Source organism: Camelus ferus, chromosome 12 (assembly GCF_009834535.1).
Source record: "Camelus ferus isolate YT-003-E chromosome 12, BCGSAC_Cfer_1.0, whole genome shotgun sequence".
Classification (NCBI taxonomy): domain Eukaryota; kingdom Metazoa; phylum Chordata; class Mammalia; order Artiodactyla; family Camelidae; genus Camelus; species Camelus ferus.
The window spans coordinates 2,065,006-2,081,291 of NC_045707.1; the positions used below are offsets into that span (position 1 = coordinate 2,065,006).

General features: G+C 36.2%; 1 protein-coding gene across 19 annotated transcripts in view; it reads right to left on the minus strand.

Moving 5' to 3' along the window:
- Positions 1 to 16,286, minus strand: part of RBFOX2 (RNA binding fox-1 homolog 2) — a 239,570-nt gene that overhangs the window by 89,436 nt on the left and 133,848 nt on the right. The window contains exon 1 of one of the 19 annotated variants that reach the window (XM_032492127.1): positions 3,535 to 3,940. The exons of the other annotated variants lie outside the window; for them this stretch is intronic. Coding sequence (XP_032348018.1) covers positions 3,535 to 3,579 — 45 coding nt within the window. The 5' untranslated portion in view covers positions 3,580 to 3,940. Of the gene's footprint in view, positions 1 to 3,534; positions 3,941 to 16,286 lie in introns of those variants that run through there. 19 annotated transcript variants of the gene reach the window in all.

Genomic DNA, 16,286 nt, shown 5'->3' on the forward strand with positions numbered 1-16,286 from the left:
GTGACAGGCTAAGTAAAATGGCCTCAGGGAAAACTGTGATAATAGATGAACCCCTAACTTGCAACCTATTAGTTATCACATAACATAAAATTTACCGTCTTATCCATTTTTAAGTATACAATTCAGTGGTATTAAATACAGTGGCCCCTTGAACAATATGGTTTTGAACAGAGCAGGTCCACTTACACGTGTATTTTTTTCACTGAATATGTACTATAGCACTACACGATCGGTGACTGGTTGAATCTGAGGGCGCAGAACCACGGATATGAGGGCTGACTGTAAGGTTATACGGGAATTTTCGACTGTGCATAGGGCTGGTGTCCCTAATCCCCATGTTGTTCAAGGGTCAACTGTATATTCATAATTTGCTACCATCACCACACCACCCACCTCTTCATTTTTTAAAATGAGACTCTATATCCATTAAACAATAATTCCCCAACCCCCCATCCCCCCTGTCCCAGAGCCCCTGGCAACCACAATCCTACTTTCTGTCTCTATGAATTTGACTACTCTAAGTACCTCTCATGAGTGGAATCATACAGTATTTGTCTTTTTATGACTGGCTTAGTTCAATTAGCATAATATCCCCAAGGTTCACCCATGTTGCTCCTTCTGTCAGAATTTTCTTCCTTTTTAAGGCTAAATTTTATTCCACTGCATGTATGTATCATATTTTGGTTATCCACTCATCCACTGATGCATAATTGTGTTGCTGCTTCTACCTTTGGCTATTGTGAATAATGCTTCTATGAACATGGGTATACAAATATCTTTCCAAGACCCTGCTTTCAATTCTTTTGGGTATATACCCAGAAGTAGAAGTGCTGGGTCATATGGCAACTCTATTTTTAATTTTTCAGCAACTGCCATATTGTTTTCCACAGCAGCTGTACCATTTTACATTCCTATCAACAGTGCACAAGGGTTCCAATTTCTCTACATCCTTGCCAACACTTGTTATTTTCTGTTTTTTTGACAGTAGCTATCCTAACAAGTTACAGTTTAACCATCCAGTCAGAAGTGATAAATGTCTAATCTAAAAGAGTAATTTCAAGAACAGTTTCTCAAATAGACTTTTTATGGGAAGAGGAGACTACACTCATTGTCCTTTATTCATATCCAACAAGCCCCTATCTACTTACTCTGCCTGTATTTTAAACTGCTTTGGCCCAGATTTGGTTCTGCAAAAATTGTAACTAATAAAATAACTAATTTCAATTGAACACTTTTAAGACAGGCATAATTTTATTAACCTCAAGGGCAATAAAAGGTCAAGTACCTAAAATACTTCAGTGCCCTGTGTTGAGAATTCACTTTATTTCAGTATCTCAACACTAGCAATTCTAGAAATACTTTATTTAAATAATAGGTGCAAAACCTTTAATTAAAAAAATACTATTCAATCATGGTTTCAATATTTTCAAATTGCACAATGCACTGGTACAGAACCACAAGTAGTATGCAATGAGGAGGTTTGTTTTAACTAAGTACAAGAATATAACAAGCTAAAAAGAAAATTTTGTAACTATAGTTGAGATAAGAGTTTGGGTAGCAAACAACATCTATAAATGCACCGGAAAAAAACTGTTACTCTAACAGAATTAACAAATAAGACTGTAAGATAGTTTGAGATCCTTCAACTTAAAATGGCTTTTTCAATCACATTGATTTTCCTGATGTAGTAGAGAATGTACTCTTAAATTTTAATATCCTATTATCTGCATTTCTAAGCTACCTTAATTTCAGAGAGAATAAACCTACTAAATGGAGCAAAGTCAAGAAAGTGCTGTTTCAAATACTGAGCACCAAATTTATCAGTACTAAATCTTAATGACTGAAAAGATTTGGGGTGGCAAATTCATTTTATCATAAATGAATAAAATTTTACTGCAAAAGACTTTATCAAACATGTCATAATTTCTAAATAGGAATCCTTTAACCCACCCCACAATTTTTATTATTGCAAGAAATGGCCAATTTTCTACATCAAAAATTTTATTTACATAATTTTTTTTTCATAAATCTCCAACACCTCAATCTTCTCTGGAAACACTTTTTCAGTGTTTTTTTCTGAGATGATTTTACTTCTATTATAGTTACTACAAGTCCCTTCCTTTACTAGTTGGGTCTCAGAAATTTGCTTTTCACAGATGTTTCTCTTCACATCTGTGCACATCAATATTTACTTGTAAGAAGCTTTGCTTCAAATCTAGTCTCATGACACTTTCAGCCTGAAGCTGTTGCACAGACCAATCTATTGTTTCATGCCAGGAGAGAGAGAGTTCACAGATAAATGAGACCCAACTTGTCAAATATATCAAAACCTCATTATGGAAAATACATACTCCATCAGAGCAACTCAAAATAATGAAAAATTATCCAGTTAATATAAAACATATAGTATAGACCAATGTGAATAGAACAGAGTTAAAGAAACACAACCATATCCCCCCCACCCACATGACTTCCACACTGGTAGCTTAAGACCTGTCCAAGTAAGTTTACTCTGGAAGGCTTACACAACAGGCCCAATTAAAAATAGCTTGCCTTTAGGCCCGAAATACCTAATAAGATATACTCGTGTGTCTGTAACTTCCTTTAACCCTATGTATTTCTGTCCAAACCACAACTTTGGAGCTAATTATTAGAAAAATGGCTATTTGAAAGAAAAAATAACCAATGCCACGAAAACAAACTAAATCAAACTGAGAAACCAAGTAGTATCTATAATTCAGTTAACTGTATTGATAACCATTTTTATTTTCCACTTCTAGGTTTTCAGCACAATCAATGAATACTTCAAAAATCATGACACATGAAAGATCATCTAGTCCAACCCATTCATTTTATATACAAGGAAAGTGAAGTCAAGAAAAATGAAGCTATCTGAGCACGAATATGGAGGTGGTTAATACTACAGCTTGAATCAGATTCCAGAATCTTTAACTTCAGCTTCACTCACTATACTGCTACTAACTTAAAGATAAAGTTATTCAGGAATATTCTTGATAAAGACCTAAATTTTTATGATTCTAGATTTCAACAAGTTAGTAACTAAGACGGCAATTATCCCATCACAGAACAGTCTAAAATGTTACATTAAGTGTGGAGAGAGCGCCCTCTACTGTATATTACCTTTCTGAAAAATACAGCAACAATTGGAAACGCTATCTGTGCTTCTCATCTACTCAAAAGGAAGCCTGAAGTTTACTACAACATATATATGGGGGCTTAGTTATGTTACATTTATAATGCCAAGCACACTATTTAAAACACACACACACACACACACACACACAAACACACACACATCTCTACTTTTAGGATTGAAAGCAACCACTCCTGCCCAGCCCTCAATGCTACAAAATTCAAACCTCCTGTTACAGCAAATTAGCAAATAACTTTGGGAAATCTGCTCTGAGTGGTACCAGGTCAGAAGACAGGAAGTTTATAAGCATTTCATCCCCCCATAAGACCCTCACATCAATCAAATACTATCTAGAAAGTAAGTCATAACCTTTAGCTTACCTGGACAACAGGATATTGATAATCCATACAATACACACCATACATAGCAAAGGGGAAAAAAATCTTCAGATAAGACAGTACAAAAAGTGTCTAAGCTTTTGCCTTGTTTGATCTGGCTGTCCTGTCCAAAGGAACTAGGGAGCACCAAAAAATCCTTGGCTGACTTCCAGTCTACGCAGATAGGTATGTTGGCTCAGATGATGAAGAGCTTGGTTCAGCCCACGCTTCCACCCCAGTAAGATTCAACACTACACAGAAGAACATTCAGGGAAAAGCAAAAAGTTCCCACTGAGTTATAGACTGAAAACGACACTAGAGATTTGCTGTTACTGTTGGTTTTAAATTGACAACTCCTCCAGAAACTCAAGGGGCAGAGAATGACAGCCAAGGAAGGGAACACGGGCTCCTTAAAGTGGCACACAAAAACGGTAGGAAGCACAAGGTATCCGGGATCCAACATGATATATATATTCTAGGCTTTAAGTACGTCAGAGGGAACACTCCCAATCCAGAACATGGAAAGGCAGATGGGACTGGTTTTATTTCTCTATTTCTTCTTGGGCGGGACTGCACGCCCGCGCATGCACGTACACACACACACACATACACACACACACACACACACCCTTCTCACTGTCTCCGGCAGAGACAGGTGTTAGGATTAACAGTATAAAATCCTTCTGCCATGGAAAGGAATGGGAGAAAAATGAAGTCACACTGCTACATGCAGTAAAAGGATCTCTTTCATGACATTGTATGTTTCTGTATCATTTAACACCTCCTCCACTGTGCTTTAACAGAAGCTAGGACAGCTGGCAGGATCAGCACTAGAAAAGAGGAAGGTGGCCCCAACTCTGAGGCAACATGAGTCCACTGGAGACCTTCAGATATGCAAGATACTCTCTCAGCTGTTCCAATCAAACATGGAAGGATTAACTCCGGCTGCCTGCAAAAAGGTTGGGGGTGGAAAGGTCTTTTCAGAAAAGCCAGTTGCTCTTCCCCTTTTAGGAAGCTGCTATACCCACCCTGCCATTATATACAAACACACATGTGCACACATATTTCTATAACAGATATTAAAAGCAGTAACAACCATGGACAGGTGTTAAGTCAGTCTGACAATGCATGGTAAGTTAAAGAGGTGGCTTTCAGAGCCTAAATAGCCCATCTAAAAATCAGAGAACTGCTAAGTAATTCTTAGGAAATAGGATAAGAGTGAGCAGAAAGTAAAGAGAAATGCTCCGTAAGAGAGACATACCATTTATAACTATCTCTCCTAAGAAATCTCCTACTTGGGGCAAACATTCAAAAGTTCAAAATGATAAATAATTCTAAATTAGTTTTAGGAGCTCTGATCTCCCTAATCTTGGAGAGCCAGTAATATTAGAACATGTTTTAGTAAGATTAGCCCGTGAGGATTATTTGCAACTGTGAGGCATTTGTAAGAGTTTAAGTCTTACCATGCCCCCTTCACCCCCAGTGCAATTTTTCTCCTTTTATGGTCACTGCAATTTATTTTATTATTGTTCAGGAGAAATTGTTTTTTAAGAGTCAAAATGGCCTTAGTACATTTACAATAGATCTCTTGGTTAAGCATTTATCTTAAATCGGTTCTAAGAGATTAGGAGGACCATTACAATGTACTAAATTATCTTCAGATTGCTAATACCGATTCTATGTGTATTACACATGAGGGACAATAATCAACTCAGTGTAATTTTTAAAAGTTTACTGAATATCTATTATACACAAGGTATTGTGCTAACAAGCACTGGAGAAATGAACAGATACAGTTCTATTGTAAAGGAATTTGCAGTTTATGGGAGAATAGATGAGTACCCAGGTAAAACCGAAAGGCAAAACAACGCTACAGCACAAAATTAAACATTGTAAGCAATTTCTTACACAGGGAATAATATTTTCAAAAAGCTGCTCTTTATGAACACTTCCATAAAGTGTCACTTTCTCACCACTAAAACTATGAGGCCCTTCTGTGTCAGTTCTTAACAGAGATTACCTGAGCCTTAGAACATTTTTGATCTGATTCGTCACAACTTAAGGCTTGTAATTATACATTCTAATTGTCCTCTATATAGTAACTAAAATGGTAATTAAGAAATAACAAAAGGAATATTTCTGTAATAAAACGTTATACTAAATTTCCCCTTCTAATCAAATCAAGTAATTCTCCAGTCCTCCTTCCTCCTGTACACACAGCCGTCCCACCTTCACTGTACTTCATTTCATACACAGCAGTACTGGCCACACACATACTTGTAAACTAACATCTTAAACCACTATTACATCTTCTTGACATGATTGGTATCAAGATTCTCTTGATAGGAAAACTGGGAAATGATGATACTTACAAACCACCAAGGGCTGTGATAATAAACCATGGCTGACAAACTTAACTTTCATGAGTTAACTCAGTTCAATATCTGATGGATTAATCACAGAAGATGGAATTTTCCTAAAGATGACAGATTATAACTCAAATTCTAAAACAACTGACACAATTTCAGCCTAAAAGTGCTCCCCAAATATGTTATTGAGGGCCTCATCAATTTCTGGAGCTTTAAATTCTTATTGAGGATAGATTTACACATATAAGATGAAAAGATGTGACTGATAAATTAAACAAAAAAAATTATATTGCTCAATAATGGTTAGAGTGTAATTCCATATTTGTAAATGCACATATGTATCTGTGTATATTAATCAATAAGTTACATGTGTAATTTATAAGCTTTATGTCTTACATGTAAGTTACATGTTATATTTTTATATACACACATATAACTTATTTGTTGACACACACACCAATATATGCCATATATAGTATGTATTACATTCACATACACACCCACGGACACACAATTCACACATACATTATGACAGGCGTAAGACAAAACCGACACCTATAGGGGGGTGGGATAGCGGGAAAGTGAGTTGGTTTTCATTTATTACTTTAGAGACAAACTTCTAATTTGTTCAAATATATTTAAATTGGCATTTATTGCTCCTGTAATTTATCTTTTCATAAGTTTAAGGGAATCACAACAGATTTTACTTTGAGTACAAATACTTTAAAAATTAATAATACTCTCTCAGTCTCTCATTTATATTATCACATTTGCTTTACCTGACATGATGGCGTAAATATAAACTCTCATTTAATCCTGGAGGATTTAGACACTAAATAATCTGTGCCCAGTCTAGTTTAAATAATGAGCCCTTCAGAAAAATGGCAAAATAATTCAATATGTGAATTATAACTCCCTGTACTTCTTGCCTTTTTACTTACCTCTTTCTGTAAAATTTTTAAAATTCTTTTAATTAAAGACCAATAACTTAGTCGAACTTAAATTCTAAAATATAGAGAGAAAGGCAAACCTTTCACCAGGAAGACAGCATACTATAAAAGATTAAATTACAACAGGGTGAAAGGGTTGCTCTCCTTTCCTAACATACAGTCTTTCTGCAGACTAATGTAGCCTTAACAGAGATTCTATGCATACATCGGAAGTTCAATATCATTGTTTCAATAATTTTTCTAATTTTCAAATTGATTTAAAAAATGGAAACAAAAAATGTAACCATTTTCAACTCAGAAGTTACTACTAAGTGATTCCCACCCACCCCAGAATATACTAGGTATTTCCTTTAAATTTTAAATACTATCATATTCATTCAAATAAAAATTTCAGAAATAAAAAGACTGATTCTTCACAATAAGGTCAGAGTTATTTGCTGACAATTTTAATTCAAATCATTTGAAAAAGTACAAGCTATGCAGTATTATTAATGCTTTTATAGTATTAAAGTTTTTATATACTGATCAATTAGAAACATGAATATAGAAAATAGCCTTCCATATATATATTTCTATATATCTCATTAGCAGAGGTATTTAGATTGTATGTTTCAACATTTGGGCACACCTACAACATGTCTGTTAAACAGAATGTAATGATATCAGAAAGAAATAAATCTAGTGATATTTAGGAGTGAGATACCTAGAAATTATCTTGAGATTTATGAAATTTAAGTTTTGCTAACAATAAAGTAGACAATCTATCATATCAGTCCCATGCCAGAGGACACAGTTGGTGACAGGGTCGTGTAATCTGTCCCATCTACAGCCCTAGGGATCTCAAGACTTACCAAGTACTGGATAATCAGAAAATATTTGACATTCTTCTCTTTTCTACTCTCTCATTCTTGTTTTCTTCTCTCCTTTTCCTTCCCTTCTGCCTACACCACAATCCTACCAAGAGTGTTTAAAGATACTAGTTAGGCCTCAGGGTAGAATGCTTTGGCAAAGATTGCAAAGACCTCTTCTCTAAGGTTAAAACTGGTTTTAGGAGCAATCTCAGAAGGTTCTCAAAGATTGCTGTGTACTGGGATAATATAGAAGTTCAAAAAGAGGCAGCACTTGAGATAGACAGATGAGGACGGAGGGAATGGGAGAAAGAAAAACCTATATGTAGGCAAAATAATGTACTTAGAAATATGTAAGAATTACATAGGGACCCATGTGACTAGTCTACTTGACTGTGGGTGAATAGTGGCAAATGACAAGAAAAGCAGGTTGGTATCCTTGTGGAGGGCCTAGGACATCAAGCTATGTATTTCAGACCTTATCTTTAAAGACTGTTTGAGAGGGAAAGAGGGCTACAAAAATAACATTTTGTGAAAATGGCCCTTGGTGGCTGCAGGAAGAATGGAAAGGGAAACAACCAAAAGGTGGGGAGGCCAAATAGGGGCTACTATCACAACAGCCTACAGATTACTGAAGCAAAAATCACATGTTAGCAGTAGGAATAAAGAAGGAACAGATATAGAAGACATTACAAAGACAGCATCCACAGGAACTGGAGACTGTTCAGATAACACAGCATAAGACAGAAAGTAATTAAATGTAACGCCAAGGTTCTAAGTCTAGTAACTGGTCAAATAAGTATAACTCTGCTAAAAAAGGGAAGTCAGAGCATGAACCAGTTTGAAGTTGGAGCAAGACATCCAACAGAAAATGTCTAGGTGGCAGCCCCAGAAGAGAGGTCAGGGTTAGAAATGAAGATCCAAGAGGAGTATGGGAGGAACAGTCAAGGCCACAATGATTTAGTCCACATGTACTGAACAGCAACCATGTGTTTCAAAAAAGGAGAGAGGGAGAAAAGAGAAAAAAGAAAAGAAAAGTAAAAGAGAAAGGAAAAGAAAAGAAAGGAGGGAGGGAGGAAAGAAGGAAAGAGGAAAAGAGAGAACAGTTGATATAAGGCAAAGGGCTGAAAATAGAACCTTAAGGAATACTCACTTCTAGAAGGCAGAAATAGCAACAAAGGATAAAAAGATTAAGCTGGATTGTGTCCTATTCACAAAAGCCAGGACACAGAGGACATCTGTTACTTTTCCTCTATCCTGTGTCCCTTACACTAGGGAAAGTATTTCATAAATTAATACCAGAGATGAGCATACAACAATGTCAAGCAGAAATACAGAAAGGTTAAAGAGAATGAGAATTTAGAAAAAATGATTGAATTTAGCAAAGAGGAGATCAATAGAAGTTTTGAGAGAATTGTTTTAGTAATGTCAGTAAAAAGGTTGCAGCAACATTGATAAATTCATGATCAGAATGAAGAATAGACAGGATGCCTGCATATAAACTTTAACAGAACTTCCTACCTTTGGTTACTTCTTTGTCTTCCAAGTGGTAATTAAACACAAAAATAATTATTGATACATTCAACTACCCACTGTTGCCTCTATCAAGGTGGATTTTTATCTTGTTTTTGTTTTTTGCCTCTCTGTCTTCGATCATACCGTTTTTGTACCCATTTCAAAATGTCCAAAGCTGAAAAATGGACCCCATCAAGGCCTACCTTACATACTATATGCCCCACGAAGCTCCTCCTGATTATTTCCAGCTGGAAGTAATTTCTCTTTTGTCTGAACATCATGATGCTTTATCTCTAGCTGACTTACAGCACTTACCACTTTCTATACATTCTTAGGCATACTTGTTTTACTAAATGATTTCTTTAAGGATGGGACTTGTCTCTTCAACTTTGTATTTTTTCAAAGAATTAAGCCAATACCTTTACCAATACCAATATCAGATATGCTCATCACTATACAAAAAGGGAGAGTCTGCAATTACTTGAAAATACAAATCAGAGGTAAATAAACTAATCACCGTACATAGACCATCTTTTATTTGTTCATTCAGTCAACATTCATTCAACCAAGATATCCCCAACGCTGTATGAAGCCCTAGGAATAGAAAAAGCTCTCAAAGAGCTGACAATAGGGGAGAGAAAGTAGAAAATAATAAGTACCAAAACACTATTTGATAAAGGCCACACCTACTACAATGTGGCTTGGGAGAAAAATAAAGAAACAATTGTTACTGCAGCCACCACTGCCACCATCTAATTTCCCAGGGTGGAGGAAACCAGGGATACTTCACAAGCAGTTAATGCTTGCAATGAATTGTGAAAAGCTAGTAAGAGCTTTCCAGGAGGACTGAGGTCAGTAGTGAGCATAAGCAAAGCCACACTTAGGGTACTTACAGAAAGGCAAGCAGGTAAATATATGCAAAAAAGTAAAAAAGCCTTTTAAAAAACATTCATATAAGAGTTCTCTTGGTTGCAAGGTCTGGTAAAAATTGTTGAATTTTCTACACCAATGGAAATGTTTTAAATTGTTTCTGCCAAGAAGAGCAAATCACAGTGAAGTCCAGAAACACTCCTTTGTATGACACGTGGTACAAAAGGAGGTGCAGTAATAACAAGGTATGCCAAGTATGGCTGAAATATGTTATTCTGTTTAGAGTGACAGACGTGGCATGCAAACTGTGAGGCCAGGAATTAGCATTTTTGTTAGAAGTGTCTTTCCTCACTCTTTCATTCTAAATCAGTACTACCAAGAGGTAAAACATATCCATAAATCATAGGACAATAGACATTCACTTTAAATCCAAAAGGCAAAAAGTACATAAAAGATAAGGGTAAATGTGCAACCTTTAAAACAGAAAAATATCGTAAATATTCTAATACTGTTAGGGAAATACGTCTACAAATGATTCCACAGTTACCTTATATAATAGTGCTTTTTACCCTCTGCAGAAATTTTCATCTCAACTAACTCATAATATCTCTGTGGTAGATCACAAAAATGGTCACACTATTTCATAGCCTCCCTATCAAGAGGTGGAATTTTCTCTCCACTGCTTGAATTTGGTCCTAGCTTTGTGACTTGCATTGGCCATTGGGACACTGAGAGCAGAGGCTTGACAGGTGCTTGTTTGTTCACTGGGGCTGCCCTCTCTTGCTCCTCTCTGGAACCCTGGGCTTACCATGTGAAGAGCTGTGACGGATGAGAAACCAAGTGGAATAGGGATGAACTGTTCCTGTTGAGCACCCCTTGCCCCAACCAATGAAGGAGCTAGCCGACTGCCAGACGTGAAAGTGAGGTCATCCTAGACCACCCGGGCCCATCCAACCCAGACTAGAAGAATCACTCAAATTCCTGACCCACAGAATTGTGAATAAATAAATGATTAATGTTGTTTTAAGCCATTAAGTTTTGGGGAGGTTTGTTATGCAGCAAAACCTAAAATCTCATTCACTGCATAGCATTAAAAGGTATATCTAAATATTGGCACTGGTGCCACACTGTCTTAATTACTGTAGCTTGAAATCAGGCTGTGTTTTTCTTTTTCATGAGTGTTTTGGCTCTTCTAGGTGCTTGGCATTTCCATATAAACTTTAGAATCAGCTTATTAATTTCTATAAAAATCTTGCTTGGATTTTGATTGGGATTACATTGAACCATAGATCAGTTTGGGAAGAATTACTATCTTAAGAATATCAATTCTTTTAGCCTATGGACATAGTATATCTCTTCATTTCACTATTCAAAAATAGATTTTTAAAGGTTATGACCTTTTTCAATGTATGTGCTAAAATCAAATGCTATACCTGGGGGTATAGCACCTCATTACCAGTTTTCCAAAGTCCACTAAATTCCATAATATTCACATCCATATAAGACAGTGTGGTATTGGTGTCAAACAGAAAAATAGATCAATGGAACAGAATAGAAAGTCCAAAAACAGGTGCAAAGGCAACTCAGTGGAGAAAGAATAGTCTTTTCAACAAGTGGTACCAGAACAACAGGATATCCATATGTAATAAAAATGAACCTAGAGCTGCAGTTTATGCCATGTACAAAATTTAACTAAAAATGAACCACAGATCTAAAAATGTAAAATATGAAACTATAAGACTTCAAATAGAAAATCTCTGCAACCTTGGATTAGGCAAAGATTTCTAAGATATGACACCAAAAACACAATTCATAAAAGGACAAATTAATAAATTGGACTTCATTAAAAACTTTCGCTCTTCAAAAGACACTGTGAGGAAAATAAAAAAAAACAAGTGATAATTGAGGGAAAATATTGCATATATCTGATAAAGGATATCCAGAATATATAAGAACTCTCCAAGCTCAACCATAAGAAAACAAGTAACTCATTTTTTTAAAAAAATGGGCAAAAGATTTGGACACTTGACCAAAGAAGATACAGGGATGCTAAACAATACTTGAAAAGATGCTCAACATCACTATTTAATAGGAAATTAAAACCACAACAATACCACTACATGCCTATTAGAATGACTAAAATTAAAAAGACTGACAATACCAAGGGTTGGCAAGGCTACGTAGGAACAGAAAGTCTCAAATACTGTTGGTAGGAATGTTAAATGGTATAACCAGTGTGGAAACAGTATAGCAATTTCTTAAAAAGTTAATTATACACCAAACATATGATCCATGCAGTCCACTTCCAAGTATTTACCCAAGAGAAATGAAAACACATATCCATATAAAGACGTGTACATGAATACTCATAACAGCTTTATGTGTCATTGTCTAAAACTGAAAACAACCCAAATGTCCATGAACAGATAAATACATGATGAACAACTTGTGGTATATCCACAATGGACTATTACTTAGCATTAAAAATAAATGAACCATCAGTAAATGAAATAACATGGATGAATCTCACAATAACTATACTGGGTGAAAGAAGCCAGGAAAAAATAATATTGTATGTTCCCATAAAAATATAAGAAAAAGAATACTAATCTATAGCGTCAGAAAGCAGATCAGTGGTTGCTTGGAAATGTGCAGGAAGTGGGTGGGGACTGGAAGGATTACAAAGGGGTACAAAGAAACCTTTGGAGATGATTAATATATTTATTATCTGGGTTGTGGTGATGATTTCATGGGTGTATACATATGTCAAAACTTAAATTATAAGCTTTACATATGTATGGTTTATTCTATATCAATTATACTTCAATCGAGCTATTTAAAAGTTAAAACAGTGAATTCCTGCCTGACTTACTGCAATGAATTTTCAGAGGGCTAGTTATTTTCTTTTGTGGGGGAGTGTGGACTGGTAAGGGGATGTAGGGGAAAGTCACCAGTATGCCCTAAAACATTACAGAAAAAGTCTTATAAAAAGGAAGATTATGGGTATGGTGGCAAATTAAATATGAGATTTAAGCAGAAGAAAAAGGCAAGTTCTTCTGAAAATGACTTCTGATTAGTCTAGGTTAGACCCCTGCCACACGCCCCCTTAGCATTTGTTCATAAGCTTTTCAACTTGTCACACACGTAATTTCTGCCTCTCCCACTCCAGGAGGGCAGGGGCTATACAGTCTGCCTTATTCCTTAAAATACCCCTAATAGTCAGCAGAGTGCCTGATCGGTGTCCATAAGCAACACACTGTGTGGTTAAGAGTCCAGGGTTCTGAAGCCAAACCACTGGGATTCAAATTGCAGCTCCATCACTTTTAGCTGTGTAACTTCGGAGAAGTTATTTAATATCTCTGCCTCAGGTCCTTCATCTGGAAAAAGGAGATAGTAATAATACCTACCTCATAGGGTAGGCACAATGATTAAATCATCTAACATAGGAATAGGCTTGGCATACAGCGAATATTAAATCATAGTTGCTGTTTTCGTCACTGTCGTCATCATCTCCTCCAATAATTTAAGAAAAGCACTTAAAGGAGATTCAGAATTACCTGATTTATGAAGCCAGATCTGTTTCTGAGGAGTAAGTGGTCTCAACAGGAAGCAGAGAGTATGTAAAGAATCATATAATTGTGTCAGAAGGAGGAAGGCGGGGACCTCCTACGCATATGGCAATACATTTCTATTGAATGATTTACTCAAGGTGAGAAGAACATGCTTGACCAAGAAGGGGAGATTAGTAAATAAAGCAGCAGAGAAAGTACCATGTTTTTTATCCCAAAGCAAATCTCAAAGTGCAAGGCAGGTAACATGTTCTCCCTTTCTAACTAATAGTACCAAAACACAATGAGAAATCATACCCTTGTGTTAAAGACGGAAAGCTAACCAAAAGGCGAGGCCGTGTACTGCCTCTCTTCTTGGAATGTGCTCATCATGCTCATGCCTTACAGATGAACTGTTAGGCATCACCTGACGTTCATCCCTATTGGGGATGGGGACAGGGCTCTGATAGCAGCAGTGCAGCAGTATGGGAATCTTCGGGTTGGCACCAGCCTCTTCCTTGATTCAGACCTATAATCTCTTCTGACTTTGATTTAATACAGCAATTACTGGTAATGTGGTTTGAAGGAGATAAATGCCCAGGGTAGTCGGCTGTCACTTACTCTGCTTATGATGCAAGAACATTCTTTAATTAAAATTCTCTTTATGATAAAGAAGCTGCTTCACTGAATGGTTCTGTGCAGCCCCGATATGGAGCTTCCCCCAAAGCGGATTAGAAATCAAAGTTGCCCCTCCTTACTTTTGGCAAAGCATACAGATACACAATATTACTCCATCACCTAAAATGAGTTCCTTAACCCTAAATTTTTCTCATTATTATAATTAGATCCTGGTATTAATTTCTTTCCACTTCTCACAACCACAATGTCAGCATTATAGTATTCCCAATAATGAAGACTCATCTCTCATTTCTGTAAAGAAGATCCCTTAATTTCCTTTTAAATAAATATGCAAGGTAAACATTCATAAACATACATGCATATGAAGACTCTGTACCCATTTCCTTTAAAAATAAAAGATAGCTGAATATAATATAATATAATATAATATAATATAATATAATATAATATAACATAACATAAGTCTGGTTTTATTTTAATTCATAATGCAATGGTTTGTTATATATTTTATATCTAGGAATCCTTGAATAACTGTCATAAGTGAAATAAGCATAGAAAGATTAATAGAATCCACCAGGGCTGTTTTGCCCACGACATAAAGCCATCATGTTCTAAAAGATGGAATCTACATTAGATACTCCAATTGTTGGTTAACCAACAAGAGCAAGAACCACTCAACAACTAGAGGGAGAAAGTAATTACATGGGGCCTCGAGAAAGATCATCTGGAATTGGTTTGCTAGCTCCTGAATCAATCAGTAAAACTGATGCTCCAATTTCAAAACTTCCCACCCCTAAAAAAAGAAATCAGAAAAAAAAATACTACTCTACGGTTAGCTTAGCTAGGATCTATTATTTTGATTGCCTTGGAGAGGATAGTCATTGACAATTACCTTTTTCAAAAAAAAAGAAACAGAGAGCACAAGGTCTACATCAGTTGTTTTCTACAAAGTGGAAGCAAGGAGATCTCAGACCAAACGCATACTTTCCTTTCCAATGGCACACAGTGTGATTTTAATGTGAAGGTCAGAAGTTAAGAACTGATTTTGTATTCTGCTGCAGGAGAGCGGAGTCTCTGTTACAATCAATTCAACTAATATATTTTGACTATGAGCCTCTAAACTCAAATAACATCCCCCTCTCAGAAGAGTGCCATATGCCTGCTCAGGAAATCCAAGATGAAGACTAGATTCCCTCTCAGGAGGCCTTGCCAAGACCCATTTTAATCTTAGGTGTATGAACACAGAACTGATGTCATCCTTGCAATACTAACGCTATTCTGGAGAAGTCTGTTTGCCTCTGTAGTTCCATGTGAGAAAAGTGACCTTCTTTTTGAGAGAGAGAGAGAGGGCTGGTGGAGAGAGGTATCTTTGGAAAAACAACTATATGAGTATATACAATACAGAAATATAACCCAGCCCTTAGGGAAATGGCCTGGCATAATTAACAAGATTAAAGAAGGATTTAGGATAAATAAGATGAAAGTTAGTCTGATCCTTACAGGATTAAACTCAAAATCCTAATACGAATCTAATTTTTAAGATCAACACCATATAACAGGATTAAACCAATAGCTGCTTTTGTTTTCATATTGGAAATAATCACATGTTGGCAAATGTAGGCCTCGGGCACCACCTCAGCAGGTAAACAGCGGGAAGTTCAGGCCTAAAAATTGCGGCCTTTACTCTAACTTGGTTTGCTGAGTGCCTGTCTCCATAGGTCCAAATCCCTTATGTGTAGATCCAAAGCTCAAAAGATTTTGAAAACTGTTTCCTTCTTTCTTCTCCCCTCCCTCACCACAACTTTCTTTTATGGTAGTGGAAAGGGGACTCATTTGGTGATAAAATGGGACCCAAACACCATAACTGGTGTGAATATTATAATACATTTCTCTGTAAATATATCAGTGAATGTGATGACCATGTGTTGCCCATGCCCAACAAGGGTGTTACCCTAACACAGAGTATAGATACTACTTTTCCTTTCTAAAGTCTAAAAGATTCCAAATTACAATAGA